Source organism: Pygocentrus nattereri, chromosome 11 (genome assembly GCF_015220715.1).
Source record: "Pygocentrus nattereri isolate fPygNat1 chromosome 11, fPygNat1.pri, whole genome shotgun sequence".
Lineage (NCBI taxonomy): Eukaryota > Metazoa > Chordata > Actinopteri > Characiformes > Serrasalmidae > Pygocentrus > Pygocentrus nattereri.
The window spans coordinates 27,088,207-27,115,195 of NC_051221.1; the positions used below are offsets into that span (position 1 = coordinate 27,088,207).

At 40.3% G+C, this 26,989-nt stretch overlaps 2 protein-coding genes across 2 annotated transcripts in view; one reads left to right on the top strand and one right to left on the bottom strand.

The window, feature by feature from the left end:
- Positions 1-17,026, top strand: part of lamb1a (laminin, beta 1a) — a 28,587-nt gene extending 11,561 nt beyond the window's left edge. The window contains exons 14-33 of the mRNA XM_017713648.2: positions 80-238; positions 471-598; positions 753-873; positions 1,591-1,798; positions 3,487-3,630; positions 3,754-3,985; positions 5,011-5,174; positions 5,363-5,587; positions 5,944-6,161; positions 6,350-6,446; positions 9,566-9,935; positions 10,267-10,451; positions 11,485-11,726; positions 12,515-12,721; positions 12,816-12,960; positions 13,233-13,440; positions 14,066-14,207; positions 14,960-15,136; positions 15,385-15,544; positions 16,595-17,026. Coding sequence (XP_017569137.1) covers positions 80-238; positions 471-598; positions 753-873; positions 1,591-1,798; positions 3,487-3,630; positions 3,754-3,985; positions 5,011-5,174; positions 5,363-5,587; positions 5,944-6,161; positions 6,350-6,446; positions 9,566-9,935; positions 10,267-10,451; positions 11,485-11,726; positions 12,515-12,721; positions 12,816-12,960; positions 13,233-13,440; positions 14,066-14,207; positions 14,960-15,136; positions 15,385-15,544; positions 16,595-16,734 — 3,672 coding nt within the window. The 3' untranslated portion in view covers positions 16,735-17,026. The remainder of the gene's footprint in view (positions 1-79; positions 239-470; positions 599-752; positions 874-1,590; positions 1,799-3,486; positions 3,631-3,753; positions 3,986-5,010; positions 5,175-5,362; positions 5,588-5,943; positions 6,162-6,349; positions 6,447-9,565; positions 9,936-10,266; positions 10,452-11,484; positions 11,727-12,514; positions 12,722-12,815; positions 12,961-13,232; positions 13,441-14,065; positions 14,208-14,959; positions 15,137-15,384; positions 15,545-16,594) is intronic.
- A 3,457-nt stretch (positions 17,027-20,483) lies between these two features.
- On the bottom strand, positions 20,484-25,702 carry dldh (dihydrolipoamide dehydrogenase). The gene is made up of 14 exons (XM_017713649.2): positions 25,551-25,702; positions 25,052-25,127; positions 24,829-24,908; positions 24,686-24,754; positions 24,503-24,572; positions 23,743-23,843; positions 23,492-23,635; positions 23,243-23,344; positions 22,960-23,150; positions 22,433-22,603; positions 21,458-21,647; positions 21,246-21,383; positions 21,037-21,126; positions 20,484-20,924 (listed from the first exon to the last, which is right to left on the bottom strand). The coding sequence occupies exons 1-14, from the start codon at positions 25,587-25,589 to the stop codon at positions 20,859-20,861; spliced, it is 1,527 nt and encodes a 508-aa protein (XP_017569138.1). The 5' UTR covers positions 25,590-25,702; the 3' UTR covers positions 20,484-20,858.
- Between the last annotated feature and the right edge of the window lie 1,287 nt (positions 25,703-26,989).

Sequence of the window (26,989 nt, forward strand, 5' to 3'; positions counted from 1 at the left end):
TTACGTCAGCTGTTAGACACTGCAAAACTTAGAAACCTTTGTTTGTTTAGGACATGCTAAAAATCTGCCTTTGTTCTAGGGAGTGACTGTTGTCCAGAGGCCATTTCCTCAGGATCGCACTCCAACCTGGACTGGCATTGGCTTTGTGAATGTCCCAGAAGGAGCTTATCTGGAGTTCAGCATTGACAATATCCCGTTCTCTATGGAGTATGACATCCTCATTCGCTACGAACCTCAGGTTAGTTCCTGCACACTTCTGCATTGTATTTCACTACTGTTTTTCAGATGCTTGTTCAAACCTAAAGATGTATTTGTGTAATTATCAATGTTGGCTATATTAGTGAGAAATGGATGCCAGAAAGACCGTTTACCAAAATAAGAGTGCTTTATAGCGTGCATGGCAGGCACCTTCAGCCATATTACATCATACAATATGTATCTTTTCTTCCGTTCATTGTGTGTGTGTTTAGCTTCCCGAACAGTGGGAGGAAGTACTGATGACTGTCATCAGGCCTCATGTCATCACCACTGACAGCCGCTGTGCCAACACTATGCCAGACGATGACAACCAGATGGTGTCCCTCCATCCTGGTTCCAGGTGTGTGTGTGTCTGTGAATTCAGTCCTTTTGCATCTGACATATATAATATTTAGCCTCTGCTGATAGAATGAAAGAGATTAGAAAATATTTTTTATGTTCCAATTACAAAAATTCAAAGAGAAAGTGTGCATCATGCTGTGTCTTCTTCTCAGATATGTAGTGCTGCCCAGGCCGGTGTGTTTTGAAGAGGGGCTGAACTACACTGTCCGCTTAAGTCTTCCTCGCTACTCAACTAGCAGTGACATCCAGTCCCCCTACACACTTATTGACTCGGTACATTTTATCTTATAATATCTGTGCCAGAATGAAAATGCTTATGGTTTATGGTGAAAAAGAAAGTGCCAAATTCAGAATTGTTTATGAGGATTTTTCATGTACTTATTATTCTGTATATTTGGTTACTGTGCAAGTAATCTATATGCAGTACTGTTAAATGCAAACAAATATTAATGCAATAAAAATGAACCAAAAAACAGTAGTTACCTTGAGAGCTAGATAGAAGAACACAGGTTTGGATCCAGATTTCACCTTGATGCCCACAACCATTGTGTGTATTCCATGACCAACACAAATGATTTAAATTAGTGAAGCACTGATTAGCCAGACCATGATAACTATGAATAATACTGGCCTTAGTAGCCTGTATATAGTATTGTGTTTATATTGCTACATACTTTGATTGCAACATCTCTTGCAATATATTAAATATACACGGGTGAAGCACTAACATAACAGATTGACCTGCATTGTGCAGATTGATTCACTTTTGTTGGAGTTCATGAAAACATTGATTCATCAAATGCTCACAAAAAAGTCTGGAACTTTGATTTCTCCAAAGGTGCACAGTAGACAAAAAAGAAAAAACAATGTTGTTGGTTGTCAATATTGCAAATATCTAACAATTAATAAATGGTATATTGTGCAGCCATGCTAATACTTTTGATTGTTCCATGCTCTGGATCTCTTGATAGTTTTGGTCTTTTTTCTCAGATTGTACTGATGCCACACTGTAAGAATCTGGAGATTTTCTCTGGCTCCGGGTCAGAGGGAGGTGATCAGGAGACCAACAGTGCATGGGACACCTTCCAGCGCTACCGCTGCCTGGAGAACAGCCAGAGTGTGGTGAAGACCCCCATGCCTGACATCTGCAAGAACTACATCTTTAGTGTGTCTGCTCTACTGCATCAAGGAGCTAAAGGTGCGAACAAACAGGCACTCACACACATATTCCCTCATCCCATTGCATTCAGTGTTTCTCCATTCAGCATAAAGCCTTTGACATTTATGAGCCTGCCAGCTTTTGAGTTCTCTTTTCCATGTCATTCTCTGCCAGTGCTCTTTACTGTTCACTCTCTGCATGTTGCAGCTTGTGCATGTGCCCCTTAGGCTTGATTATAGGGTCTTACATGCTTCCTGGCTGAGGCACACTTTCTCAATAGTGTAAATCTTATTTGCTGTCACATAGAAAGGAAGAAGAAATCTCCTAGAGACAGGAAACAAACAGCATTCATTGCAGCTATTACAGGTTTATGAATTTGGTGGGAAATTTACCTAGAAAATATCAAACCCCCAATGATATGAATTTCTTCAGATACTACAGAGATGCTTTGGGGAGGAGTTAAAATGGAAAAGATCAAGTTCTATGCTATAATATAGTCTTGATAAGAACAAAATATCTGCTGCCAAGTGAAATCACTGATGTTCAGCAATAATTTACAGTATAATCAGACCATGTTCATACACCCTAGTACATCATAAAGCATTCCATCTCCAGTGAAGATGACAGAAGCTGCCGAATAAAGTGATATGGATGCAGAAGTTAGGAAATTGAGTAGTTGATGTGCTGTCAGCCATAGCTTAACTTGTCATGTTCTTTGCCCAGTGGGTTTTAGGCATTTTTTTGTAGGCCTGTAGGTCAGATGCACTTGCCAAGATGAGTAACTTATCTCTCTGTGCTTTATCCGGTTTACTGAGACATCAGATAAGCCTGGGGGATATTACACCCTGAGCCACTCCAACATGCTCCAACCTGCCTATCTATCTAGCTATCTACCCATATATATATATATATATATGGGTGACCGGAGTCCTCTCTGTGTGGAGTTTGCATGTTCTCCCCATGTCTGTGTGGGTTTCCTCCAGGTTCTCCGGTTTCCTCCCACAGTCCAAAGACATGCAGTCAGGCCAATTGGACAGGCTAAATTGCCCCTGGGTGTGAGTGTGTGAGTGACTGTCTATGTCTGTCTGTCTGCCCTGGGATGGATTGGCAACCTGTCCAGGGTGTATCCTGCCTTCCACCCGATGACCACTGGCGACCCTGAGGGAGAAGCGGCTTAGAAAATTGATGGATAGATGGATGTTTGTTTGTGTGTGTGTGTGTGTGTGTGTGTGTGTGTGTGTGTAAATCTTATATATAAATTCTTCATGATCCTTAGAAAGGGACATTCTTCATGATTCTTCACAAGAAAGAGATCTTTCTTGTGAAGGATCATGAAGAATGTCTCTTTCTAAGTGCTATTAAGTCTGCTCCTTAAGAGGACATTGTTTTTATTCTCCTGTCAACATGATGAATTAAAAGGGAGTTGAATGGTATGCATGAGATGAGTTGTAAAAGCACCATTTCATCAGGTTGTCAAAGAGAGTGAGAAAACAACAGGAATGACATCAAATGTGACCAGACACAGTTGCAAAAAGTGGTACCTTGGAAAATGAATATATTTTTAATCTACTAAATATATATTATATTTCTGTCTTGTTCTATTGAGAGATGACTATACACACACATACACACACACACCACATATATATATATGTCTTGAAAGTTTCTTCAAGTTTAGGATAGAAAAAAGCCAATGAAAATTCTTTCTCTCTTTCTCTCTCTCTCAGCCTGTGAGTGTGACCCTCAGGGTTCTCTCAGTACAGTTTGTGACCCAAATGGTGGGCAGTGTCAGTGTCGTCCCAATGTGGTGGGCAGGAACTGTGACATGTGTGCCCCTGCCACCTTCCTTTTTGGACCTCAAGGATGTAGACGTAAGTTTAATTTTGTTTGCATTTATTTACAACATGTGAATATACAAATAAATGAGCCTTTTTAGACCTGCATTATCGTGCTGATGGCTTATCTGGTGATTTTTTCTGCTTTTTCCTCCCCAGCTTGTGATTGCGATCCTCAGGGCTCAGTACATGCATTCTGCCATGAAGCCACCGGTCAGTGTGAATGTGTTCGTGGAGCATATGGACGTCAGTGTGACCGCTGTCTCCCTGGACACTGGGGGTTCCCTAACTGCCGACCCTGTACTTGTAACGGCCATGCAGAACAGTGTGACCCCCACACTGGCCAGTGCTTGAATTGCAAAGACCATACCACTGGGCACAACTGTGAGAGGTTAGTTACTCTGTCTGTAATGCTTTCAGTAATGCAGTTGGAGAGTGGCAGAATTTTTTGTTTTGACTCTGTTCTCTGGTACACTGGATTTGAAATTTTAAAAATATTGAGATGCAGCTTTAATTTGTGTTCATATTGGGTTAATCATGAAAGATTCAGTTTTTTTATACATAGTGCCATAGTCCCATTTCAGGGGTCCAGTCCATGACTGGTCGAATAAACTGAATGTTAAAGTAATTTGTCATGTTTAGTGCTAGATGACGAAATCCTTTGCTGTTGATTACTGGTTGAAGGCTATGGCCCATAGACATCACCATATGCTGGGTAACCTCCTGTTCTACTAGACCAGCTATTCTCATTTTGCACACCAATTTCTGCTTGTTCTCATGGCTTTTTTGCCTTCATTTTTCCATAAATGCTCAGCTCTGCTCAGTGGAGTTCGGGTTAAAAAACTGACTATTCAAGAATGCTCTACTTTGGCCCAGAAAAGCTGTACAATTCTTTCAGTAGTTTGTTTTAGTTCATAGTGCTGCTGCAAGGTGGAGCACTGGGTCTGAGCAGTAAAAAAAGGTTTCTGTACACTTCAGAATTCACCCTGCTGCTGCCACCCTGAATAGTGTTTTTGACCTGCTCAACAGCTTAATGGAAAACCAACAGTCATCCACTGCAGTGGTGTTTTCTGGTCTGCCAAATAATTTGCTACTGCTAAATTCACAAGCACATTCTTGCTTCTAAACTGTGCACCATACAGTTGATTTTAACACCTCATTTTTGGCTGTATGTCTGATTTACTCAGATTTTTCAGTCTGCAGTTGCAACCAGTTAACCAGTTACTTATTTTTAAAATTTGACATTCTGCACTTTAACAGTAGTCATTGTTACTTTTCTGATATGCTGGAGTACAGCAGAAAAAAAATCATGTGATGGATTCTACAGGCAGATTGCTGAAACTGGATCTTGGTGTTGGACAGTTGAAACAGAGCTTGAAATACCAAATTATTCCTCAATGTCTCTTGTCTTCACAGATGTTTGAATGGTTATTATGGTGACCCTGTGCTGGGCTCCGGAGACCACTGCCGCCCCTGCATGTGTCCAGATGGCCCAAGCAGCAGCAGGCAGTTTGCAGGGACATGCTATAAGAACCATGACTCACTCCAGGTGTTCTGTGTCTGCCACCAGGGCTATAAAGGTAATAATGCACAGTGCAGAGAAAAATGCCTTATGTCATTGTTCATGCTGAAGCTTGTCTCAATATGAAGCCTTTAATTAGTGATACTTATAGGTTACTGAAAGGTAGATGTCATTTTTGATTTTCATGTATGTCTGTTAGTGGTAATAAAGGTCTTAGTTCTCTCTCACTCTCTCTTCTCCATCTAGGTGCCAGGTGTGATGAGTGCGCACCTGGTTACTATGGCAACCCTCACGAGGCAGGCGGAGAATGCCGTCCATGTCAGTGCAATAACAACATTGACATGGTGGACCCAGGATCCTGTGATGCCCACACTGGCACCTGCCTCAAATGCCTATACCACACCGAGGGCGAGAGCTGCGATCGCTGCAAGTTGGGTTACTATGGCAACGCCCTTACCCAGGACTGCAGGCGTAAGTGTCTGGGTTTCTTGCATTTGTTTGAAGATAATCATTGCAGTTTTTAAGCAGTTTACCTCGAATTCATTTGAGTATATTGTTGCTGTCATCAACAAAGGTTTTTTTTTATTTAAAAACACCAGCTGCCTTTCAGATTTTGTAAACATATTTTGACAAACAATTTTCCATTTTGAATAAAAAAGTCTTTCGCTTTTTTTAAGTCTGTATTTTTTTTTTCTTCAAAGATACCCTTTAAGAGGTTTTTAAACTTTTGGTCTATATGACTAAGTAGTATAGACTTTTGAAGATGGCCTTTTTAACTCTGACGTTAAGCTGACGTTTAATTATTTTTATCTTGTGTTCCAATGCAGGATGTGTGTGTAACCACATGGGCACCAGGCAGGAGACCTGCCCCTCCGTAGGCGAATGCCACTGTGACCTGAACAAAGGGCAGTGTCAGTGCCTGCCAAACGTGGTGGGACAGCACTGTGACCTGTGTGCTCCAGATACATGGAACATGGCCAGTGGCCAAGGTTGTGAGGATTGTGACTGTGACCTCAAGCACTCCTTCAGTTCTTCCTGCAATGAGGTGACATCTCTTTCTCAATACCTTTCATCATTAGTGTGAGATGCACATTGTAATTGATGTGCCTGATTAGAGGACCGGAGGAATGTGGGATGATATAGTAAATATTGGGTTTGATGATGCTGAATGTATTTTTGAGCATTGAATGCAATTGTACTTGCATGGTTTGTATAAGTGGTGCTCTATTCTAGATAAGTGGCCAATGCTCATGTAAGCCTGGTTTTGGAGGGAGAACATGCAGTGAATGCAGAGAGCTGTTTTGGGGTAACCCTGAGATCAAGTGTCATGGTAAGTGAAGAAAGTTACATTCTTTTATAATTATTATTATTGTTGTTGTTGTTGTATTGTTATGATACAGTGATTAGAGTAATTTCATTTGATACATTTGATAATGTAACATTTTAATGTGGTTGAATTTAATTAACACCATTAATTACGCAAAGATAGACTGAACTCTGTATTGCAGAGTTCAACTGTTCTCAGATCAACACTGAAAGAATTAGTTCAACACTGGTGATTTTACTGCATAGCTGAGCTGTTCCATGGAAATTTGACCAAGCTTTAGACTGCAGCAGTATAGAAAAGCTGTCAGTGCTCAGTTTGATTAGCTCCAGATGTGCTTTACCATGACGAGCTCTGTGGGTGTGGGGGCTGTATCTGTCCGAGCCTACCAATATCTTCTCCTCTGTTACAATGCACCTTTGTTTTAGTGGGTTTTTCCCGTAGGGGTCTTCGGTGGCTGATTCAGTGCTGGTCTACAGAAAGCACTCTTTGTCCCTAACAGCACTGGAGTGAAGCAAACCACATCTTACAGCATGCTGTTAGGACTTAAGGAGCCCAAGACGTGATAAGGAAGTTATTGATGCTTCATGGGCTTGTAATAGAAAAGCTATTGAGAAAAAGACTGAGGTACTTAATGATGAAGTGATGAGAGTATTACTATAGACAATATCTATGGGTAAAACCAAGTATACTCCCCTACTCCACATTATGCTTTACAATCAAATCATGATCTTTCTTTCTAATGTAGATTTAGCTTTAAAAACTGTTTTAAGCTAATTTGCTGCAGTCCCTGAAACATCTGACTACCCAGCTGCACGTACTGTTACCATTCATGAACTTCTCAACTCTGTCTTTGGTTTACATTCTTGGCTCAGTTTTTCCTGAAGCTTTGAGTGAGTGGCTCGTTGCAGGAAGGCTTTAGCAGGGCAGGGTTTGTGTTTTCTCCCAGCTGAAGAGTCAGTGTGTTGACAGAAATCTCCCTCAGTGTTTGTTTGGCAAGGCCAGATGTAGCAGGAAGCCCCCCCACATCTTTCTGTAAGATCCAGTTACCTCCTCTCTGTCCCTGTGTGTTGACATAACTCAAAATGTCCCAGTCCATTTCAGAAGCGGAATGAGAACTTTCTCTGTTTGACTTTAAGCGTGCCTTTTTATGTGTTCGTGTTAATGCTAATTAGCAATGTTTTTTTTTTTTTTTGGGGCACTGACTTTTTAACCTCTAACCAGGTGCAAAAGTAGATAATAATAGGCTGAAGTCTACCAAGCAGCTTATTTAGGTTATGATGCTCTGTGGTGAGGCTAGGTAGTAAGCTACTGTTTCAGGTTGTAAGCCACAGTTGTATTATTACAGTCAAGGTGCTGTGTGTTCCTCTATAATTAATACTGTATTCATGAAGGACCTCTTGCTCTGCCTTGGAATGAAACTACGCTTGGCTAGAATGGTAGTTATATGATTTTTTTTAACATGATTCAGAGGTTTTTCTCTGCTGCCTTGTTAGAACAATCTTATCTCCATGAAGATAGAAAACAGATGTGTGGAAAAGAGGAAACTAGGATTTATCTTGGACAGACAATAGCTCAAGGAGTTCTCAGAAAGCCAATCAGCTTCACAATCCGCTTTGCGCTCTTTTGTGTTGATCTAACTTGTTTCATTTGCCATATAAAATTGGTGAGGGGAACTGTGCCTGCTGAAAAAAGTCTTCTGCTCTATTTCATGGGACTGCTTACGCAGATTTGGCACTATCAGAGCATTTTCACCTGAGTAGAAAGGCTTTTATGGTTCAGGAAGCTTATTAACACTGTCATGAATGTTAAAAAGCTGTAAAAATGCAATCTGCACTTTAAGTGGGTGGTGTACAGTGGTTTGGTTAGCGGACGGTTCTTTCAGAGTAGCTCCATCAGCTCTCAGCTTGCAAGTTATTCCAGGAAAGACTGCAATTTACTTCCACAACATCAGATGCAATGTATAGGAATAATATAGTAATTTTTATGTATTCTTGGGTTATGCTTTCCTCCTTGTTCTTATTAAAAATAATGTACTGACATGATGAAGAGTCACATCATTTAAGCCTTTAAGGATAGCCGGGTTATAATCTTTTAAATATCTTAGCAGTTATTTGAATTTAAATATTTGTATGGTTTGTTTTCATCAAAACAGTTTCCACCTTATAAAATTATTCTGTTTGAGCAGTTGCAGTGTGGTTGAACGTGTGTGAGCTGGTATTTATGAATGAGTGTTTGTGTGAGCATCAAAACACCCATCATTTCACACACGTACCACGTACTCTCATCATTCACACAAAAGACCTAAACCACTACCTTCTGCAGGGGTCGCATTCACTGCATACTTCCAGCAAGACGCACCCCGAGGCCCCCTTTACAATAGCAGGATTAACCTCTGAGCTAAGCCCCCACTTCCACATAGCCTTTTGTCCATATTAGGACCCTGAGGTGACAAAGTCCTTTCTAGGGGAATGTATGCCTGTGTTTGTGAGTGTGTGAGTGTGTGTGTGTGTGTGTGTGTGTGTGTAAACCACTTCAGGTTGGAATGCTTTTCAAGTAAATGAACTCTCCTCGATAGAAGCTGTGGGGGATGTGAATATAAACACATGTGGCAGAAGTAGAGTTTGTGTTTGTGGGGGGCTTTTGTCTGTGTGTGAGAGGCCAGAGTAAACGTCCTAGTGTTATATTTGCTCAATGTCTTGCACCTCTTTGTGAGCTATTTTAGACCTCTTTGTCTCCAAACGGTCAAAGACTGACCCAGTGCCTCAGTGTTATGTTAGAATGTGCTCTGTGCCCTCCGATATCTGCCTTATCTTTTTCTTTCTTTCTCCACTCCTGCTCTTGTTCTCTGAGCTCTTAGCCAAGTGGTCGCCAGTCCACACACAATAAAGTGCAACACATCTGTGATCACCTGTCTTTAAAAACCCCAAAATTAAAAGTGGACTTGCTTACTTGTTTCTTAGGTTAAATATTCACTTGTTCCAGCAGATTTTGGTCCTGTGCTGGATAGGTCTTATGGGATACATGTTTTCCACATGACTAAACCCACAGATTGTTCAAATCATCAATATATTACAGTGAAAAAACAGCAATAAGCTAATGTGATTGCACATTTGTCTTTTCAGCATGTGACTGTGACCCCAGAGGAATTGCTGAGCAGCAGTGTAACAAAGTCACAGGTCACTGCGCGTGTGTGGAGGGCGTGTCCGGACCCCGCTGCGATACTTGTGCTCGGGGTTACTTTGGTGAGTTCCCACACTGTGAACGCTGCCACCAATGCTTCAGCGAATGGGATGTGATTGTAGGAGAGCTCACAAACCAGACTCACAGACTGATGCAGAAAGTCAACACCATTAAATCCAGTGGCATCACTGGACCCTACCAGGATACCATCAACAATGTGGAGAGGAGTGCTAACTCCATCCGTGACATTCTGGCCCAGAACCCTGCAACTCAGCCACTCACTGAGATCCAGGCCCTGCTGGAGCAAGCAACGTATGTCATTATTTAAATAGACATAATGTGGTTATAGCTGTACTGAAATGACTGAAGGTGCCTTAACCCCTTAAACTGTAGGCTTATTATGCAGTTATTAATCTTATGAGTTATTTTGTAATTATTTGGTATCTACTATTAAATGTATATGTAAGCAGTGTCGTTTTTGAGTTGGAGGAATTAGATTTGTCCTGCTTACAGGTCCTTTAGGTAGTTTAAGGGGTTAATTCATTTCAGAAATCATACTGTACAGATAATATTTAACATTGTTGTCAAAATGGAAAACAAATGTTAATGTGCAAATTTTCATTGAAATTCAAATCTCATCCAGAATCTTGATGGCAGAAATGAATGAGAAGCTGAACCAGACAGAGGAGTTCATGTCTCAAATCTCAGCTGATAATAACAGTACAGACACCAAGCTAAAAGCATTCAGTGAAGAAGCTCAGAAACTACATCACACTGTCAAAGAGCTGCAAGACCAAGTTGAGTTTATGAAGAACTCAGATGTGAGAGGTAAGCAGCGCTGCATGTGAGAAAAACTTAGCGATTTTTTTCACTAACTTTAGTGTTAGGAGCAGGGTTCTCTGGACACCACCTCACAATTCCATTAGCTTTAGATTGTGAGTATAAGGTCATTATTTATGCATCTTTTTTATTATTTTTTATTTCTGTGGTGTACAGGAAACACTTGTTGCAAAGGATCCACCAATCATGAATTTTTATATGATTGCTGATACTGACTTAGTTTCATTTACAGCCTGAATAGTTAAATCTTTTGGTCAATTTTTATTATGCATGTTTTGTACTTGCAAGTTGAATGAACACCCAAAACACACTCCAACATTTCCAGTACTATTAGTCAAAGTCAGAATATAAATAACATTACTTGCTACTTAATGCACCAAACTGCTTTTTTATATCCTCAAAGAAAAATATGTTGTCTATTTAAATAACATGGATCAGAGTAAGCCACATCAAAATATTTGGCAACTGGCTGTTTAGTACACAGGCATAAATATGTTACAACATTTTGGTATTGGTCTAGCAGCAGCATTCAGATACAACTCATTACACTTACCTGACTCACATTATTTGAATATTTTGTTATGTTATAAAACTGCAACACAGATTAGCTGTAATAAAAAGAATAAATCTGTTTGTTGACACTGTGTGTTTGGAGGAAAAGTCTGTTGATTTTGATTAAATATCCATTATTAAACTTTTTTTTTTTTACTACAGGCCTATGTTTTTATTTGATCTTTTTGTTCATTACATCACATTCTATACAACATAGCATGTATTGCTTACATTTTATCAGAAATATTCCGTAAAAAGTTGAATGTTTTCAATACAAAAACTTGCATACGCCTGTATACACATCTTATGAGGTTTTGTGCATCAGTGCAGAATCTGTTAGTTAAAATGTATCATTCTTTACATGGAACAAAAAATAGATTTTGGAAAACAATTAAATACTCTTCATGATTAAATATACTGAGTCTAGGTTTGGACTGAATCAAATCCGTCTTTCTCTGTGTGTGTTTAGGAGCATCAGACAGCATCAAGAGGTACTTTCTGCAGTCTAAAGCAGCAGAGGCACGTGTGAATGCCTCTACCACTGACCCAGACAGCCTGGTGGAGCAGTCTGCCCTAGTGCGCAGAGAAACAGAAGACATGATGAACGAGACTAAAGAAGAATTCCACAAGAAGCAAGATGAGCATGCCAAGGCACTGGACAACTTAGCTGGCCAGCTAGAGACTCTTGACCTGTCTGAGCTCAGTGAGAAGGTGAGGAGCTTATTATAAGCTATAGTACTGCTTTAAAAATGTAAGTAGTGGGTTGAGTATCACATAAAATAGTTGAGCATGTTAAATTTATTATGTGTAATGTGCAACTCCATTGGATCAACAAATGGATATTAACAACAAAGAATCTAGTGGTTGAGAAACATGACATAGATCGGCACTCTGCAGAACAAGCATAAAGAAACTTGAAAAGATCTTCAGAAGTGATGACGCATCTCTGTAGAGCAAAAACAAATTGTCCAGGCTGAGGTCTTTTCTGTGTTTTTTATGGATGTGAAACCCAAACAATAAAAAGCAAGACACGAAAAGTATTGATGCATTTGGACTTTGGTTAATGAAGACTTTTGAGAGTACCTTGTACAGCAAAGAAAACAAACAAAAGGATCCTTAACTAACCTCTCACTCAAAGCTCTTAATTTTTGACATATTATGAGAAGAACCAATTCACTGACAAAGACAATTACATTAACAGTTGAACAGAAAAGAGCAAGAGGACCAGCAACAAGATACATCAGATGAATCATGAATAAGCCATTAAGAAGTCTAAAGATGCAGACAGGTTTTCTGGAGAAACTCTATACATATGGACACCAGGAGTCAAAATCAACTTGATGAAAATATGCTTACACATTTGTGATGTTTTTTCTTAATTCTAATCAAATAATTAACATTGACTGATGGACTATCTATTATTTTGTTGTGGCATAACCAATAATACTGACCCTGTCCCATTGGTTCTGAGACCTGTCTTTACTCTGATCTAATCCTAGACCTGTGGTAGTCCTGCTGGCTCAGAGGCCTGTGCTGATTCCCCATGTGGAGGTCTGGGCTGTCTGGATGCTGACGGAAATAAGAAGTGCGGTGGAGAAGGATGTCTCGGCCTCACCACGCTGGCCCATAATGCCTGGCAGAAAGCCAGGGACTTTGACCAGGACATTGTCAGTGCTATGGAAGAGGTTGACAAACTCTCCAAGATGGTGAGTTAAACGCATTACGATTACTGATGTGATTAATGAGGACTTCCAATTTAATTAAATTTCAAATTGAAAAACTGAATTGCTCTGTATCCAGGTTTCTGAGGCAAAGTTGAAAGCGGACGAGGCCAAGTTAAACGCTCAAGAGGTTCTGCTGAAAACCAATGAGACCAAACGGCGTGTGGACCACAGCAATGAGGAGCTGCGCAGACTCATCAAACAGATCAGAGATTTTCTCACTCGTATGTTCTCACTTAAATACAACTAACTGATCAGATCAATGCTAAATAACATAAAATAGTAGATTTTGAAGTTGAAATTGAAGAATACACCTGCTGTGATTCACCTGATGTGAGGAATGCCTGGCTAAAGATCACTGTTTTACATGGTTTCCAGACTCATACTGTTCCCGTGGTTAAGCATTTCTTAATCGAGTGCACTGGGTTTATTTTCATGTTTAGATAACTGTTACCAATTTTTGTCTGACTCCTGCTAATGTTGACCACACTCTTAGAAGAGGGAGCCGATCTGGAGAGCATTGAGGCGGTAGCTAATGAGGTGCTGCAGATGCAGATGCCCACCACTCCAGCCCAGCTGCAGAACCTGACAGCCGAGATCCGGGAGCGTGTGGGCAGCCTGTCTGACGTGGAAGACATCCTCAACCAGAGTGCTGCCGACATCCAGAGAGCTGAGAATCTGCTGGAACAGGCCCGCAAAGCCAGGTGAATATACACTCAACAGGATGTACTTGATTCAGATGTGTACATCATAACTTCGTTAATCAAATGTAGTATGTCTAGGGATGGAATGATACATTTTTTCTTATTTTTCCAATATGTATTTTAAAACCTTGAGTGTCAGTGGATATTGATTGAATCTTCAAAAAAAACTACTAAGCTTTCCTAGTATTGAATTGGTGCCATCTCTACATCAACATAAACTCTTTTGGCTTTTGAATCAAGAACATTTTTGCTTTTCTTAGTGTAGCAGTGCCGAGGTTTTATCAAATCCAACTCATTATTTAATTAACAAGCTCCTCATGAGCTGGATCAGGTGTCCAGAGAGACTCAAGACTGGGCAGAATGGTGGGTCCTGCTTCTGAGACTGTTCATAAGGCTCCATCAGACAAACAATTAAATTTGTTGGAGAGTGTCTCAGAGATTCTCTTTGAGAGTACAGAATATTGGCAGCTCCCGTATGAGGTGTTTTGCCACCACCTAGTGGCCTGAGTCTAGCACAGCATAAGATCTTGGAAGATCAAGAGCAGGTCATAGCTGCGTACATCTAATCTGCACTGAACATGGTATCAAGTTTTTATGAATAAGCCTAAGCCTCTGTTTATAACAGGAAAGAGGCAACAGATGTGAGGAGCACAGCTGAGATGGTGCAGGAAGCTCTGGAGCAGGCGGGGAAAGCTCAGACCACTGTGACAGAAGCTCTGAAGCAGGCCTCCAGTGACATCAAAGGAACTCAGGATCTCCTGGTGTCTGTGAGTTAATGTTGTTTAACTGCATTGTGTTTGTTATGAGGAAAATAAAGTAGTGAGCTAAAATGACAAGTACATGTACATATGATATTTTTCTTGACTTTGAAGTTATGAAGAAGCACCTCATGAACATAAAGTGCAAATTTGCTTCCATCTATGGACCCTTTTACAGACAATCATAAGATTGTTCTACTGAAAAACTGTACATTTGTACATATGTACACAGTTAAATGCATCAAATGAAATGTGTTGCTGAAAATGTGTCAGTACATCCACTAGGGAACAAACATAAATGTCATTGTCAGAAAATGTTCCATCCATCCATCCATCCATTATCCAAGCCGCTTCTCCGTCAGGGTCGCGGGGGGGTGCTGGAGCCTATCCCAGCAGTCTTCAGGCGGAAGGCAGGATACACCCTGGACAGGTCGCCAGTCCATCACAGGGCAGACAGACAGACACAGACAGTCACTCACACACTCACACCTAGGGGCAATTTAGCATGTCCAATTGGCCTGACTGCATGTCTTTGGACTGTGGGAGGAAACCGGAGAACCCGGAGGAAACCCACACAGACACGGGGAGAACATGCAAACTCCACACAGAGAGGACCGCCCGGCCGGGGAATCGAACCCAGGCCCTCCTTACTGTGAGGCGACAGCGCTACCCACCATGCCACCGTGCCGCCCAGAAAATGTTCCATATTAGCGAATTAGAAAAAGCTGTGGTTTTAATTTTTTTTTGCTCTGTGGGAACAGGTGGAGTCAGAGACGGCTGATTCAGAGTTCAAGCTGAGTAATGCTACCCAGAGGCTACTGCGACTGGAGAGAGATGTGGCTCTGCTGAAAGAGAAAGCTCTCAACACCTCCACCAGTGCTGAGAACACAGAAAAAGATGCAGAAAGTGTCAACGAAATGGCAGAGCGGATCAAAAAGGTACCCACATACCTTTTATATTCATATGCATATTTATAATTTGTTTATGGTAGAATAATCATTTGAGGCATTTCATTGGTGTCCTAAATCAGAAGGATGCATGTTATATGTATCTGCAGCATAAAGCATGGTTGCCTGTTTGAATGTGTGTCTGTGTATGTATATATATATATATATATATATATATATATATATATATATATATATATATATATATATATATGTATATATATATGTTTTGTGTTTAGGATCTGGACACAGAGCTCAAAGATAAGTACAGTAGTGTGGAGGAGCTGATCACTCAGAAGGCTCAGGGAGTGGCAGATGCTAAGAAAAGGGCTGAGATGCTTCAACAGGAAGCAAAAGATCTGCTGCTGCAAGCTAGTGACAAACTACAGCTACTCAAAGGTAATGCTTTTTTTACTTTCTTTTATCAAAACAGATGTGGTAAAGTGTTTGAAAACTCTTTTTTAATTGAAATGATTAAAAAAAACTTTAATATTTTAATAGATTGAAGGTCCAGGAAACTAATAAAATGACACAGGGGCATCTCTTAACCTTAACACTCATTAAGAATGTAAGCTTTATGAATATGAATAGTTAAGCTGTAAACACTGGCTTACCTCCCAGTTTTCAAATCCTATCCCTTTGCCTCACTGCCTTTAGTGATTCGGGAATATAGCTCTGTGTTTGAATAGATGGAGAGAAGAGAGTACAGAACCAAAAATAAGCTCCAATTGTGACATTTACAATCATAAAATAAACTCATGAGATTTACAATTTCTCACCCAGTAAATGTTCAATGATACATTCAACAATTCCTTAATGTTGAACAGTGGAGCTCAACTCTCAGCACATCACAAAACATGTTAGAGTCTGTCTTTCTGTCACACCAAACCCAGTCATTTGACTCACTCACTCTTTTTTAAATCTTTGGCCACTAAATCTGCAGCAGTGAGCCAAATTCCTTTACACCACACACTGTTAAGGATAATACATTTTGTGTTACTTTTCATCTGTGTTGAGTAGTAATGGACTATTGGACTATTCTACCTTACCTAATCTGAGTATACAATTCTGGTAGTAATCAGAGTAAGATACCTTTGAAAATAGGTGCAATCTTTTTATTATTAAATTTACTGAATATACCCATCAACTGCACAATTCCTGTGTCACTATTATTGATAAAAAAATGTCTTGTGTGGTTTAGGAGAAAGAAAGAAGGTATAGGGGATATAAGGTTTGCGTCTTCCTTTAAGTAATCTGCCCAATTCCAATGAAAACCCAATACCCAAGTAATCTTTTAACTTTTTTGAGAGTGTACTGCAGGTTTGAATGAAATGGGCTTTTAAAATAAAATGCATGTGAATCTTATGTGTAATGTTTTAGCCTGTTCAAGAGCACAAATATAATTATGTTTATCCTGATTTCAATAATAACAACATAATATGTCAACAGATTTGGAAAAATCCTATGATGAAAACCAGAAGACACTAGAGGACAAGGCCAATCAGCTGGTGGATCTGGAGAATGCTGTGAAAGAGCTGCTTCAAGAAATCAGTCAGAAAGTTACTGTATACAGCACCTGTCTGTTTTAACAAAAAACTCATTAGGCAATGAGACAATCAATGATGTATTATTACAGCGATAAACACAAGTAATTTCCTGTACCAAGGTAGAATGTAAGGTAGATTTTAAAATGTCATACACCAAAACTTAATGAATGAATGTGAAGTCAAATGCCCCACATGGCCATGTGACTGCAAAGGCCTCTGCCAGGTACTTTCTAAATTGATTTGTTTCTAGTCAAAAGGTCTATTCTTCTTTTTCTACACATTTCTGGACCAAATTGTATTTGACAATAAACCAAACAGACTTTTCATGCAAGCAGTACCAGTTCCTGCTCTTTTCTTATGCTTCAAAACTGAATTCTGTGATTTTACCAACTATAATTTCAGTGATACCCTTGACATTGTTTTTTGACTCTGGATGCTGAAGGCAGATGTCTGATAAGGCAGGGACATGCTGGAGTTGTTAGATTATATCAGTTAAGACAAAACTAGTGCACTGATTGCAATGGAGGTATAAATATCAAGGGTATTGCTGTGTCTTTATAGGAAATGAAAATGTGGATAGTCTAATTCTAGGCTTATCTAAGATGTGATGAGCTATGTATTTTTTTCCAAGAAATAATGGAAGATAAATTAACACCATAATGGCCACTTCCACACCAGAATAACTTGGTAATGTGGGAATGGCTATCAACTTTTGGGTCATCTATCAGTGTGGGACAGAAGAGCCTCTCCCACAGCCCGTGTTTGATCTTGCAGCCCACAGCCAGGGCATAGATCAGCAGGGGATCATCTTTCACAGCTCTGCTACTGAGTGTGAGGAGCTGCAGTGGGCTGGCACAGATAAGGAAGAACAGCGGCATTCTGGATGTACCTGTCCTCCAGCACCTCTTTCTCTGTCAGTTTTCTCAGATGAGTCTGTAGTGCACGCTACCTCTTCCGCCTCTCTTGAGTCTCCATAAATTAAGAAAAGAGTGGCTGAAAGTGACAAGTAATTCTACCAAGGCAGCTAAATCATTGTCAAACAGTGAAGATGATGGTGCTACTTCAGACCGAATTAATGAATCAGCCAGTCCTCAAACATGGCCTGAGAGGACCTCGTAGGAACCATCCAGTTAGCAGCTCCATCTCCTTTTACCTTTATTTCACTAACGAGTGGGGTAGGAGGATGGTAACTTGGGGTAGAGCTGTGATTCTGTGATTCCCTATATCCTTCAACCTGGACTGGTCACTAAGGCCTGGTCTGCTTTTGCCACCTACCTCTGACCTCCAGAGAGTTGATCTCTGAAATGGATCTGTGGGCACTGGTCTCACTTTAAAACTCCAATGACAGATGTGCCAGGCTGGTGTGTGTGGAGGCATCGCTACTGCTGCCAGGCTCAGCAGAAACAGTAGGGCTTGCTTGAAGTTCCTTACAGACCTTCATTATATAAACAAACCAGAAGATTTATAAATCTAATAATAACTGTGGTACTGTAGCCTGCAACTGCTCTAGATGTGGTTCATGTAAATGTATTCATGTAAATTGTTGTCACCTATTACTCATCATGCATAACTGTGGGAGTTGTCTATTATTTTGCCATTCATGTCAAAAGAGAAGAAATCATCTTGTTGAATGTTTTCGGGCTGTCAGGAACACCTGTATGTATACTCCTACATGCAATTATCTAATCAGCCAATCATGTGGAAGCAGTGCGGTGCATAAAATCGTGAAGATATGGGCCAGCAGATGTTCATGTAAACCAACAGAATGGGGAAAAACGTGATATCAGTAATTGTGACCAATGCTTGATTATTAGTGACTGATAGGCTGGTTTGAGAATTTTTCTGAGTTGTTGGGATCTTCACAGAGAACATTCTCTAAAGTCTCTATTCATAAAGGCGGAGTACAGAAAAACTATCCAGAGAGCAGCAGCTCTGCAAATGGAAAAGCCTTGTTGATATGAATGGTCAGTGGAGACAGACCAGACTAGTTCGAACTGACAAAAAGACTACAGTAACTCCGGTAACCACTCTGTACATTTGTGGTGAGAAAAAAAGCCTCTTTGACCACACAACATGTTGAATCTTGAGGTGGATTTGTCACAACAGAAGACCATATCAAGTTCCACTTCTGATGGCCAAGAACAGCAGCTGAGGCTTCAGGTGGAAACCAAAGGCTCACCAAAACTGGACATCTGAAAACTAGAAAAAAATGTAGCCTGGTCTGATGAATCTTGATTTCTGCTGAGACACACCGATGGTAGGGTCAGTATTTGCAGTCACCAGCATTGTGTCAGCAGTCCAGGCTGATAGAGATGCTGTAGTCAAGTCAAGTGAAAATTTATTTATATAGCACTTTTTACAACAGGGGTTGTCACAAAGCCACTTTACAGAAAAATCTGGATCCAAGCCCCCATGAGTGTCGCCAATGGCAATGGTGGCAGGGAAAAACTTCCTAAGAGCAAGAGGATGGAACCTTGAAAGGAACCAAGACTCAAAAGGGGAACCCATCCTCCTCTGGTCAACACTGGAGAGCAAACAACATCAAATATTCAAATACAGAAAAAGGGGGAAAACAGGTGAAGCAATGGTTATAAATAGTCTGAATTTTGCAGTAGCAGCAATATCATCAGAAAGGTCACTTCAAGCAGGTGAGGTTTGCACAGCATTATATAGCAAGAAGCTCCATGGTGGTCAAACTGTTCCAGAAGGCTGGTGAGCAGTGGGCTCCCAATCAGGGCAGAAGAAGTAACAGCATCAGACCACATAGGATGGGCAGTTGTTCAACTCACCAAAGAAAGTAGTGATGTTGGGAATGTTTTCTTGGCACAGTTTGGGCCTGTTCATACCAATCAATTACTGTTTGAAAGCCACAGCCTATGAGTTTTTAGCTCAGTTAAAGAATAATGACATTAACCAGAGAGCTGAACAAAATCAAAGCTTCTGAATTACAGCATGGTGAGAAGGTCAATATAAACTACATTGTGCATGTAAAGTCAAGAAGTGTGAGCAGCCAGTCTCTGCAGTCTGAATCAGTTCAAACTTGAGTTTTCTCTTGACCTCAATAGCTCATTGAATGGTCCACTTGAGAAGCAGCAATTTTCTTTGCTAAAAACATCAATGTATTCTGCTACAAATATTTCTTTGATCCACTCTTTTAAACATCTTTCTTATTGAATTACATAAGTGAAATTGCACTTATCTATCACTGAACAGCATGTCAAGACCTGACTCCTTCTCTTACAATTTCCAGATGTATATTTTGTTGCAGTTGCATTTATTTATGCATTGTACTCACTTCAGATATTGACAGAATATCCAGTCTGTTCTGTGCCCCTGGTACAACTACAGCTGTTTTACTTTCTCCTTCTCCTCAGTGATAGCAAAGGATGGGTTTGTTAAATACAGGCTGTCAAACCCTTACTTTAAAGTTAATATATTTTATTATGGAAAAAACTGATATAATCACAGAAATATATTCACATGGTCTGAGCATTTATGTTCTTGCTTGCGCTTGGTTGCCAGAAGGAGGCAATCTTTAGAATCCTCATCAGAATACATGCACTTTACTCCCAGTACTCAATATTATTTAAATCTAATGATCCAATTATCTTATTTATTGGCACAAATACCACAAAATAATTATTAAATTAATATTAAACAAAATAATTATTTTGTCTCAGTTCAGGACAAAAGTGCTGTATTGGGCATCTCATTATGTGAATGTGTGAAAAAAAGGCTACACTTCTGCATGCTGAATTTGCATACTGGAATAAAAAAAGAATTCCTACACATTTTTGTTTCCTGCTTCTTTTAATGTAACTGAATTCAATTGCATGGAGTTCCATTTCAATACTTTGGTTTAATGCGACTCTTCCTCTGCGACTCTTTACTGTTAGCAGTTCACTTGTGATGTTTAAGTATAACTGTAAACAACACAGACAGATATTTAGCACTCATGAGTCAAACACTTTCAGTCCAACATGGGACCCAAAACTGTTTATTAGAACATTTAAATAACGTACTAAGTGTAAATGTTATAGTGTAGTTATGAAGGGGTCTCCTGAAAGCTGAGGGTTGAGGATCTCCAAATTGAGTGCAGTGAAAGGTCCAAAATCTGTCATGAAGCAGACAAATATATACATATATCTGATGATGATGATGATGATCTAGAAATTGATAGCTTTTCCAAATGAAGCAGCAAGGTTGGCTTCCCTGAAGGCCTCTGAAACAGTCTAGAAAGGGACAGAGGTTTGGGTCAACTAGTGTTAAAAATAAATAAATAAAAAGATCACATCAACATTTTCACAGAAGTGAAATACTGGATATACTAGTGGAGATACTTACTGGATGGGCGTGGCACACTCTTGCAACATCCTCACACGATGCTCCATATTCCATGGCTAGTGCAGCCTCGTTAATCATCTCCCCAGCCCCCTGCAAGCCAGAGCACTCATTATCAGTAGTCACATTACATTTCAGCTGAAATACAAAAGACTACAGAGGTAACACAAAATACCAGCTTGAGTTGTGTTAGTTATTTTTTAGACACCCACCGATCCAAGGATGTGAGCTCCCAGCATTCTGTCTGTGTCCTTGTGACTCAGGATCTTCACCAAACCATCTGTATCAGCATTAGTCTTAGCTCTGCTGTTAGCAGCAAAAGGGAATTTGCCAATTTTGTATGGAACTCCCTGCAGGAACAGAATGTTTAAACAGGTTGTTGACAAAATGGCATAGTAAAGTATGTGGTGAGAGCAAATCTTACCTCCTCCTTAAGCTGCTCCTCATTTTTTCCAACCCAGGCCACTTCAGGGTGTGTGTAGATGACAGAAGGAACACAGTTGTAATCAATGTGAATGGCTCCTCCTGCCATGCCCTCCACACATATTATGCCTTCATCCTCTGCCTTGTGCGCCAGCATAGGTCCAGCCACCACATCACCAATTGCATAAATGCTGTGCTCAGAAGGGGACAGACATTAGCTGAAAAGCTTATTCAAATCTAAGAGATATCTGTTTATTTAAATGATCATGTAAACAGCATACTCCAATTTCTTAGATCGGAGTTCAGTCAAGATATCGGATTGACAAATAAATAAAAAAAATTTAAAAGCTGGATTTTAGCTCAGTAATCAGATTTCTCATGTAAAGTACACTCACTCTGATTTCTGGGTATCCGTGCATGTGCAAAAACAGACTGCGGTACCAGAAATAAGCAAGCAGCTTTGCTGCAAGATAGCAGCAAAACACTTCTGGTGTGATGCTGAAACCAACTACATGCCTGATGAAATAAAGGATTTAAATTTTCCTCATCTTCTAGATGATGTATGCTCATGTTTTCAGGTAAACTGGACACTGTAGATGTTTTTTTTAAAAAAGCCATGGCATGAAATCTGAGTTTTACATTATGTTTACATTTACGTCGTCTTCTGTGAATTTATTGGACGGTTTCAAAGCAGAAATCTGATTTCCGAGTTTTCCCATTATATGATTACTAAACTGCATGTAAATGCATTGATCGGATTTCTTACAAAGTCAGTCTTTCTGCAGTTTCCACATTGTGTGCATGCAAACACACTCACTGATTTCATTTCTGAAGACCTTACAGATGATTTTGAAATAAAAAAAAACAGCAAACTACTGCAATGTATTTCACATACTGTTTTATCAATGTCGGGTTTACTCACAATTAAAAGATTTCACTGTCCAATGAACGACAGTATAATCTTAAACTGTCATACCTGGGCACTTTGGTCTGGAAACGGTTATTGATGGGGATCCTACCACGGTTGTCCAGTTCAATACCAACACTCTCCAGACCAAGGTTCTGTGTGTAAGGGCGACGGCCAATACACACCAGCAGAACGTCACAAGTGAGTGTCTCATTCTTGCCTCCAGCAGCAGCCTCCACCCTGAGAACACAGAGCACTAGTATGGTAGCTCAAAAATGGTAATGGTAAATTGGAAGAAAGTTCATTCTGTTTTGTTTGATAAAGAACAAGTCAAACAAATTAAAATCTTTGATGAGCAACAACTCCATGTCATTCACCCTGGTTTTGAATTCATTTTCAAAAGCACCTGTACTCTATTCCCGCCAGAATGGCAACTAATTCAGAGCACAGCGAAAACTGTCTTACAATACAAATCAGGATTTATAGTTGGAGAATAACTTACATATACACATTATATATAAAAAGGTTTTACCAATTTGACAGTTTATTAATATGGAGCATCTTTAAAAAGAGTTGCAGACAGCGCCACGACTTACGCCACATCGATCTTGCCATCAGGTCTCTTGGTAGCGCCCATGACCTTGGTGCCGAGCTTGAACTTCATGCCCTGTTTCTGGAGAATGCGCTGAAAGTTCTTGGAGATCTCCATGTCAATGCCCATCCCACCCACATGTCCCAAGAATTCTACTGCAGTCACTTTGGAGCCCAGCCTCTGCCACACTGAGCCCTAAAAAAAAAAAAAAGTTACGAATATTTCTAAATCCATGATGAATTTGGAGACCTTATTTCCAGATGCACGCATGCCTGTGGCCCACCTACCAGCTCCACTCCAATCACTCCAGCTCCAATAACAATCAGCTCTTCTGGGACCTTTTTGAGGGACAGCGCCCCTGTAGAGGACACCACAATGTCCTCATCAATCTGTGAGATGGAATGTTACAAGATGAGGGCAAAACTGGTTAACTTTAATTATATGTGCATTCACTCACTTAAACGTCAAAGTGAATCAACAAAAATATACTGTATTAAAATTCATTGTACTGCATCACTACAGTGGTGAATTCAAACCTCAATGCCTGGGAAAGGGGTGACCTCCGATCCTGTAGCAATCAGGATGTTTTTAGTGTTAATGACTTGCTCACCACCATCAACAGTCTTTGCAGTGACCTGGTTTTTACCAGTAATCATTCCGAACCCATTAACATGAGTAACCTAGGAAAACAGAAAATGTTAAAGATGCTGACAGCAGTGCGTAACTGTTGAATTACAGTTCATAATGTGAATCCTCTTAGATGAGCCATTCATGTTTTCAAACTTACTTTATTCTGTTTGAATAAGTGTGCTATGCCTCCTGTCAGGGCTTTAACAGCGCCACTCTTCTGTGCCATCATCTTCTCCAGGTTCAGTGAAATCCCCTGGACTATAAATCAAAATAAAAGAGTATAAACTGATGTCATATATTGGTTTATATTTTCAAAAAGGCCAGAGGTAGCCATTTTTAAAAAATGCCTTTTTATTGATTTTGCATTTGGCAATGACTGTATTTCAAGTTCCTAATTGTTACTTTCATAATGTTGTGTAACAATTTAGATGCACTGAAACATCACGTAAACATCAGATAATCCTAATTTTATATATATGTTATATGTAAAACATCCAGCTAATGGCTACTTCTCAAAAACACATTAGAGTTACTCAACTAACGTCTAAATACAACACAGGCAAATTACAGCACTGGAACTTTGTACCAGCAGCAGTGTGTAGCATTCATTTTAAGAGTATTTCCAAATATGTCAACGGCAACAATATTATGCACATAATACCACGTACAAAAAACATTACAGCATGACAGCACATTAATTAAAGGTCAGTAAAGCACTTAGTGAGGCCTTGGCGATGCTCTTCACCCACCAACTAATAATAACCAAGACTGTGATCAGGTTAGTGTAGCCATGACATCTGGTAGTTCAAAATAATGAAAAATGGACAACGTCTAATGTATCGCATCAGAGAGTTTCTTTGTGTCTTTTACTATGTTGGCCATAAAAGCTATTATTTCTTTCAATATTATATACTTACTTTCAATGCCTCTGCTTTCAAAATCCTTTCCATGTGCCAGGTGATACAGATAAGAGTTGTTCAACAGGGCCTTAAACAAAATACAAAAGTCAACCAATGACTTTCATAAAGATGGTCAAAATACAAAAGTATAGACATGCAAGTATAGTTTAATACGGTGGTCTGCGATGATGCCCTTTATACCTTCGATGGGATGCATCCCACATTTAAACAGGTTCCTCCGAGGGTGGCATTCTTTTCCACACATACTGTCTGCAAGAACAAATAATGTTAGTCATCTAAAGAGAAGCCTGTTGTGTAATATGCAGGAGCACACTGGCAGTTACCTTGAAACCAAGCTGTGCAGCTTTGATGGCAGCAACATATCCTCCAGGCCCGGATCCCACAACCGTCACATCAGCATCAACTATGGGCGATACATGAGACCAGCACACAGAAACGTTATAACTGTCACTGTTACTCTCACATAACGCATACAGACAAAATCATTTAAAAAATCAAATGAACAAACACAGTCGCACTGACTGTATAGAGGTTAAGCAGTCTTACTTGGTGCTTTATCAGCATATGTTCTCACAGATAATACTGTGGCTCCATGCAGCTTGCAGGGCAGGTGTTGACCTCGCTGTACACAAAAAGAAAGCGCAGAGTAAAAGTAATCCAGCTCGTCACTTACACAACAGACTCGCAGCCACTGAAACTGCACTTCTGACAAGGCCTTACAAAATGACAACAGAGCACGTATCTACTTCTGGGAACTTATACTGACTACTGCGTGGTTAGTGCCTGTTCATCTGAAGTCATCAAGATAATCTAGGTTAACTAGTTACGATGAATGTCTCTCCAGGAAAAACCAGCGAGCTAACGCAGCCAGCTAACTAACTACCTAATTTAAAATGGTAACCATGCTACCGTGCTAACGTTAACTCGGCCTTCGCGGCAGACAATCTGTCCAAACAACGCCACGTCTGTTCGTTTACATCCCCTCGTCTATCCACAGAGCACCACGCACACTCCACACACAGCTGAGGGTCTACACGGTATTTACCGTTGCGACGGCGCGGTACAGCTGCTTCCAGGTCTGCATTTTGTCCGTGTCCTGAACACAGAGGGCTTCACCTACAGCGCTCGGCTCGGCGCAGCCAAGGACTCGCGATTAACGCGTGCGCACAACGGCCTGGTGGGCGGAGAGGAGAGGCGGGGTCCTGTCGCCCACTAAATGCGTCAAACCTTGCTCAATCCAGCCAAAGATTTTGTACGAGGTAAACAAGATGGTGCAGACTTAGTCAAATCAAAGGGGCTACAAAGAGCTCAGTTCCTGTCTGCTTAAGTCTTACGTCAAACGCTTCGCCCAGCCCCCGTCTCCCGGGGCAATGGCAGCAGCCTATGATGAAAGACTGGGCAGCGGACTGAGCCACCCCGAAACAAAACGGTTGAATCTTACCATCCGCTCATCGGGAAATGCGCGTTTAGGCGCACAAGAACATGCCAAATTACAACCACATCTCTGTAAGCAGGGGATTTTATTTATTTTTTTGGTGGTGGGTGTGTGTGGGTGGGGGGGAGTGGTACTCGCTAAGGTCTGGAGAAAGGGGGAGAACTTTCCGCTGGGGTGAATAGGGCTCGGGGTGAATAGGGCTCGAGTCATCAACGAGTAGGGCTGATGTTGTCTGCTTAAGTGGGAATGACCTCCTGCGCGCCAAACCCACGTGACCGCATTCCCGTAAATATTCAGATATGTCGGCTCTCGACTTCATGTGCTCTCTCTGATACAGCAGACCGCCCTGCATCCATCCAGTAAGAGCTGAACGCTACATAAAAGCCATAACAACGTTACATAACAACGACAGTCACATAAAGGTGAAATGCAATTCCAAAATATGCGAGTCCTTCCTGTAAAAATCGTATTATCCTATTATTATTATTATTATTATTATTATTATTATTATTATTATTATTATTATCATCAAAAGCATAAATACAAAATACAAAAAAAGAGTAAGAATAGAATACCACGAATAAAACAAAACAAACTAAAATGGAAGGGAAAATATTCATTAGAACATATCCTGCTTTGGCCTGAAACTACCTACTTAACAAACAAACCAACAATACACCAACAACATACAAATTATCACCATGTCTATGATGAGTAAAAAGTTTAAGCAGTAAAGGCTATTGCAGTGCAGAAGTGAAGCTCTAGCATGATGGCAGACTGACAAATGGACACTCACAGTCAGATGCTCCCATGACCTGCCATGCACACCCAAAACAAAATCAAATGAAAAAGCTAAGAAGTGTGACTGGCCACAAATCAGAACATTTACTGTTACCAGTGTAATCATGTAAATTAACACAAAAATGAATAAGGAAATGTTAATGGCGAAACTGTAACTGAGTAAAAAGTGTTCTTCTTTCGGTAGAAGTGGAAAGTACAAATTTATGAATGCATCTAACTTATTAAATGAAGCTACTAGCAGACCACCC